This window comes from Podarcis vaucheri (assembly GCF_965113315.1).
Source record: "Podarcis vaucheri genome assembly, chromosome: 7".
Lineage (NCBI taxonomy): Eukaryota > Metazoa > Chordata > Lepidosauria > Squamata > Lacertidae > Podarcis > Podarcis vaucheri.
This window is the reverse complement of record NC_138765.1, coordinates 65,676,447-65,683,076: the sequence shown is the minus strand read 5'-3', so window position 1 is coordinate 65,683,076 and position 6,630 is coordinate 65,676,447. Positions and strand designations below refer to the sequence as shown.

Genomic DNA, 6,630 nt, shown 5'->3' with positions numbered 1-6,630 from the left:
CAGAAGACAAAGAGGTTTGCCTGTTTTATTCTGTGCTCCTTTTGGTTAGTTTTTTTCCTCCTAAGCACAAGAACATTCAGTAGCCTGACTGCACAAAAAAGAAATGGCTGGCCTGCATTGGACAGCAGAATATTGCTTTGTTTTTAATTTAAATTTTTCAAAATGTGAAAAACAAGGAATAAGCTTTGTATAGATGAATGCAATGTTCCTTAAAATAAATCTCAGCTGTTGTTTTAAATAAGAGGGTTAGTCCTCATAGTTGAGGTTGTTGAAAACACCATCAAACTCACCTGATTCAAACTTAAGGTTAAACCATAGTTTATTTTTAACTGGTTTCATGAGAGTGAGCAGTGTGCTTTGAAGCTATTATTTCAAAGAATGGGCCTGAAGGAGCCAGACCCCCACAATTATAGCCTAAATTGTTCTGGGCTCTAACTCATGAATTTGTTATACATGACTGTTAGTTCAGTAGCTCTTTGTGCTAGATGCTCTGTGTGCAATCAAACACTAGCTCACAGAGTTACTGAATTAGCAGTCATGTGTAATAATAAGAATAATAAGAATAATTCAGATTTTCTGCAAGTGGTGTAACCTCGTTGGTTAAATATCTAAAAATATAATTGGATGCATTTTAAGTGATTGCTTAAGCTGGTATATTTCAGTTGCAGTCATTGTGGGTGTGGAATTGCACCAGAGTTGAATTACAATATTAAGTGATCCTAAATTGCTTCCTGAAGACTCTTTCTACCTTACAAAATAACTTGTAGACGATCACAGAAGAAAATAGGCCTTCTGAAGCAGCAGCTGGAAGAGGCAGTGGAAGAGGAGATGGCAGCACGCCGGATTCTAGCAGACCTGGTCAACTTGACAGAAAATATGACTCAAGAACGTAATCGTCTTTTAAACTTGGTAATTTTTTTTTAAAAAAACCCTTTGTCTATATGTGGCCCCTTCTGGTTAAATGAAAAAACCATAAGGAATTCAAAACCTTGTTTATATCATGAATGGGGCAGTGTTTGGAGCACCAAGTTGAATGGCACAGAGGGCTATAATCTTATGCAGAGTTGAACCTGGGAGTAAGCACCATTCAACTTGGTGGCACTTATTCTTTGTATAAGTGTTTATTTTGGGGTTATCAGAGAATTGCAGCTGACTAATTTTGCATAGTATTTTCCTGAAATTGACAGGTGCCAAACCTGAGTGTCATTGGAGTGCAGACCACAGAATATTTAGTTTTAGGATGAAATCCTAATCCCAGCTTCTGCCTGGTGGAAGCTGGGAGTGGCAGAACCACTGCCACATTCACAGATCTACTGAACATGTAGCACCCTGCTTGTGGTTAACACTTAGCTGGAATGAAATATTCAACGCAGCAATAGAGAAATTAAAATAATAATTTATTTGTCAGACAAATAAATGAGAGACACAGTGGTATATGGATACCAAAGCTCTGCCCACTCCAGCCCTGATGGCCAGCACTTATATTTCCTCAGCCCAGCCCCCTTGCTCCTCCTTTGGCTGCCTCTGTCCAATCAGCCTGGTTGAAATTCCTATTGGCTGTTTGCTAGAACCAATCATAAAAGATACACCCATTTCCTATTACCTTTTATGGGAGACAAAGAGCTATATTTCCTTCTATCCATAAATGGCAGACAAGTAGCCATATATCTTACATTTGCCTCGACCAGGCACCTTAATTAACATTTCACCTTTTGCCCTATTGCCCTATTCACTGCAAAACAGATGGCTAAAACAGATGGTGTATGGTTTTTAATTTTTATCTTAAACAGAGATCTTGGGTTCACCTTCTCACACACCATCAATGAAATAAGAATGTAACATAAGAATCTAACATTTCTTACTTTCTAGATCCTTTGCATAATTACATTTAAGCCAATATATTTCATACATAAACATAGATAGATTTTTAGAAGGAAAGGCCTTTTCAAAGTAAAAAGGAACTTTAATAAAAACAGTTTCGAAAGCAGCTTCTTTAGTTTACAACTCCTTTTCCTAGCCAGCTGCTGTTTCTAAAAGCAACTTGCCCTTTAACCTTATGAAAATATGGCTCGAGTCTTCTGTTAAACAATAAAACTTACTATTTACCAACTCTTAATTTGGGTTTTTTTGCAGCTTGATTGTATTCTGTAATTTGTATGGTCAGTGTGACCTTTTGCTCCCAGCCTGTAATTTCCTTTTACAACCCTGAAGCACTGCTATAGATCAGTGGGGCCCTGTTTAGGAAGATAAACATCTGCCAAAGCACCCAGCTGGTTTCTGCCTGGCGTGAGAGATACAAAACATTTACAAATATATTTTTTAAGCTCATTTTAAAATGCAGGTCTTGATCAGATGCCTCAAACATGCCAGTCAGGGAGGGCAGGTGAGGCAGGCAGATGGCAGCGCTAGCCTGGAGCTGGTGCAGTGGTTGGGCCTAATACCCATCAATGACTGCAGAGAGACTGGCTCCAGATCCATTGGATCTCAGGCTGGCTCAGATAATACCCCAGCCTCAAATGCCCCATTTTGGATCTTATCACTGGCTTCTGCTGATTCCGGCAATGACACCTCTGCCTGCCAGCCTGTTCAGTGGCTGAAAGTGGGATCACTGCATAGGGGAGGCTGGCAGAGGCCATAAGGACTGGGTGGAGGGACACATCTGTCCAATCCTGATTGACCCAGCACAGAAGGCATTTGGATTGCCCTGCCAATCAGGAAGCTGAAATGTCTTTACCATAAAAGTTGCTGGTCTAGACTTGAATAACCATTTGACCTCCACTGATCTGCCAAGAAAGATATGTAAAACACCACCTTGCTTCCCATAGCCATTGCCAAGGAAGTCAGAAAAGGTGTAAAACACGCTTTAATGTCATAGGTGAACTGAGGCCTCATGAGCATGGTGGGTGGGTGGGTGGGTGGGTGGGTGGGGGAAGCACACAAACACACAGTCAAATAATTGAAATTAAGCTGGTACTTCTGGCATCCATGCAGTAGTTCCATTTGCCTGCTTGGATCTAAATAATATGTTTTGTATCTGTAGTGCCTACCACTAGGTGCTTTACAAACAGACCCTATGAACTCATAATTTTAGACTGATAAATGTGTGTTTATTTAAAAATTGTCTTTTAAAAAGATAATTGATGAGAAGCAAGGAGAGGAATGCAAACTGTAGCAGCTGATGGTCCACCACCTGGTCTGGAAAAAATCGTTTATATTTGAAGCAATCCATTATATATTATCCCCTTCACCTATGGGTTCATGACAAGAGCAGTCAAGAAATAGGACGTTTCTGTGCCTCCTGTCCTGTTTTTTCTCAGTTTTCCATTTTTATTATTTATTCATTTCATAGGTTTTATGTAAGGTTAAAATAGTACAGGAGACCTTTGTGCAAAATGCAGTCACAGATGTGGTTCGTTGGCATTTAGACTTCCCTCAGCATGATAAATAAATGATTCTTTTGAAACCAGTGAACTGAAGGTAGAATGTTTCCATTAATTCACTGAACAATAATGAGAGATCTGTAGGCAAAAGCTCTTCTTGTTTGTTCAGATAATTACTGTGATTGAAATCTGTTGCTAAAGTGGTTGATTTTGGAAAACTAGTCAGCATTTCAGTGTGTGTGGTTTTCCAAGACCTGATAAGTATTCATTCTGTAACGTATTTTTCCTGCATGTGGGTTTCATATGTTTTCTGTAGTTTCTACTAGTTAGTGTGGCACAAAACATTTTGAACATTTCTTTTAAGGCTCACATGCCTCCTGAACAGTGTTTTTCAGCTAGGGCAGTGGTAGGGAAGGGCCACAGTTCTGTGGTAGAGCAGCTGCTTTGCCTGCCAATGATGACTGGCTCAACCCCCAGCATCTTCAGCTGAAAGGGTCTCTGGTAGCAAGTGATGGGAAACATTTGAGTGGGGGCCTGTGAATGGGCATGGTTATTCTGGTGCTTGTTGCCAAACTGTTTTAATGTAATCCTTTTAATTATTTTATTATTTTATCATGTGTTCACTTCCCTGGGATCCTATGGGGATAAAGGGCAGTCCAGAAATGTAATTGATATATACATAAATATATCAGTAGAATACATTTCAGAACAGCAAAATCTTTTGCCAGCTCACCTTCCCCCTCCTTTTTCCTCCAGACCAGTTGCTTGGAAAGACAGCAGGATGGTGTTCTCAACAAAATAGTAGAAGGAAACATTCGCCTAGGGATGTTAGAAGAGAAAGTGAAGGTGAGTAGAGTTTGCAGACAATATATCTATAGCACACTACAGTTCTTCTGTTATATATTACAATTTTTTTTAGAACTGCAGTCACAAATATGTGGCTTGGTTCAAAGGGCTGCAACAGCCGCTATTTCATGCAGTTTTGCTTCTAGCTAATGCATGCCATGGATTTCTGCAGTAACAGGATGTGCTGGGAAAATGTATCTGACCTACAAAGCTGTAAAATGCTGTTAGAATGGGGTTTGTTTCATTTTTGCTTTGACCGGGTGTTTCGTCCCTGATTCTTTAGCCTTTTTTCTAAAGTTCTGCAGTAAAGAGGGATGTGAAAAGGAGCTCAGCATACGGTATGTTGCAGGCAGGAGGCCACTAGAGCACGAACAACTCTGGCCAGGCTACCCTGGCCCCAGAAATTGCAGTAGCTAGCAAGAAGGCCTAAAGTGGGCATAAGCACACTCCAGCCATGAGCCACTTGGGACTCAAATGACGGGCTGGAATCCTGGAGCACTACCATATTGAAGCTGTTCCTTCAGATTAAAGTGCAACCCTTCCCTGAACAGGTCATCCACATAATTTATGGACTTAAGAGCCACCCACTGAACTGCAGCACTTCTGCCTTGTCAGGAGCCCTGCTGGACCGGGCCAAATACTCACCCTGCCTTAGGCTCCCCACCGTGACCAACCAGATGCTTCTGGGAATCAGACAAACAAGTTGAAGAGACAGTTTGCCCTTTCAGGTTGCTTTCCCCCAGTAACCTCCTTACTGAAACATTAAAAATGGCCTGAACTCATGTAATTTGAGGGATGATTAGCAGTTTTGTGATAATTTGCTAGCCAAACCCTTCAGGGAATGACCTGTTTGGTTTAAGTTCTCTTCAGGGCTCCAGTTCTGCTCAGAACTAATTGTATCAACAGTTATATGGATATTTTGAATGTGTGTATTTGCCAGTAGGAGGCTCATTTGGGAAGTATTTTTAGAGCGTGTATCTTAAATCCCTTTCACACACAAAATATAGATATAAATATGTCTTTTCAGTTACCAGCTTTTAAGTGGCATTGGAATAATAATTATAGGTTTTCATATTAGAACTACAACAGTTGTTTTGTACTGTAGATGTTGTTGTAAAAGAATGTCAGTTTAATTTTTCTGGAACAATTACTGTAATGATAAACATCATAACCTTTTAGCATCAAACTGCGTCAAGCTGAGGCACTTTTGCCCTTTTGCTTTCACAGGCTTGTTTTGCATTCTCTTTCTTCTAGCCAGCCTTAAGATAAATATTTGATTAAAAGCAAGCACCCTGGAGTGAAATTGGCAGTTGGCCTAATTTTTGTTTCTCTCTTTTTTTTAGTCTTAGAAGAAAAATGCTAGCTGAGGGTAGCTTTCCACTAATCAAAATACTGTAATTCTTCATAAATATGGATGAGCTGTTGCAACTCCTAAGTGTCTCCAGTTAAGTATTTATTTTTGAGAAAAACAGTGAAGGCCCAATCCACCTGTGCAGTGTTGTGTACGATTACTCTGGGCGTTCGTTTATAGTGGACAAGATCTGACATCCTGGGACCAGGTGACAGTTGCTGCTGCTGACGTCCTATCTGGTGTTTCCTGCAGTGAAAACTGTGAAGGGAATAATGGGGATACCATATCTACAGAGGTGTGGTAGGTGAGAGGAAGGGAGTGGCAGGCATTTGCAGTGCCACAGCAGATGCCCTCGAGTTGCTTGGGACACATTTCTCTCCATCACACTTCATGGAGTTCATCGCAGCAGACTCATCTGCTGGATGCCTAAGGATGTGGCTTATCCTGCTGCAGCCTATCCCGAACAAAATACACTTGCCCCACATCCAATATTAAAGGCATGAACGCATTATAATTTGCAGAATCGTTTCATTTAAAGAAAAAGGAGAATTGGTTTAATACCCTGCCTTTCAACGTTATTGAGACTGTTTCCCTAAATAAATGTGACATAGCGAGCCGGCAGTAAATCACACTGTTCAAAGTTGGTCAACTCTTTATTAGCAAAACCACAATCTTCCCAGAGTTGGCTGAGTGCCAGGCCTAGTGAGCACAGTAGCTCATCCCCGGTAGGTCTTATCCCACGAATCAGTTGCCAAGACTGAAAGTCCCCAGTTTCCCCCAGCCATCTTAAGTTCAGGGCTTTTCCTGGAGAGGGCTTTCCCCAAGCAATCGGAGGTGGTGCCTGTGTGTAGCCTGTCTCTCTTGCAGCTGTTTCAGCCCTCTTCTGGTTCTGGGAGATGGGGGGGGGGAGGGGATCTTCTCTCAATAGCATGGGGACACACCCATGACTCTTCACTAACCTGACTCATCTCTGCCTCTTGGCCTCCCTCTTCCTCCTCGCCTGCTTCAGCTTCTGCGTCTGATCATGGACTTCTCTCTGCCACACACTCTCTC

The 6,630-nt window shown here is 41.4% G+C and overlaps 1 protein-coding gene across 1 annotated transcript in view; it reads left to right on the top strand.

The window, feature by feature from the left end:
• CEP89 (centrosomal protein 89) overlaps positions 1 to 6,630 on the top strand; it is a gene marked incomplete at its 5' end in the record, with an annotated part of 53,208 nt that overhangs the window by 21,872 nt on the left and 24,706 nt on the right. The window contains 3 exons of the mRNA XM_082233611.1: positions 4 to 14; positions 768 to 909; positions 4,137 to 4,226. Coding sequence (XP_082089737.1) covers positions 4 to 14; positions 768 to 909; positions 4,137 to 4,226 — 243 coding nt within the window. The remainder of the gene's footprint in view (positions 1 to 3; positions 15 to 767; positions 910 to 4,136; positions 4,227 to 6,630) is intronic.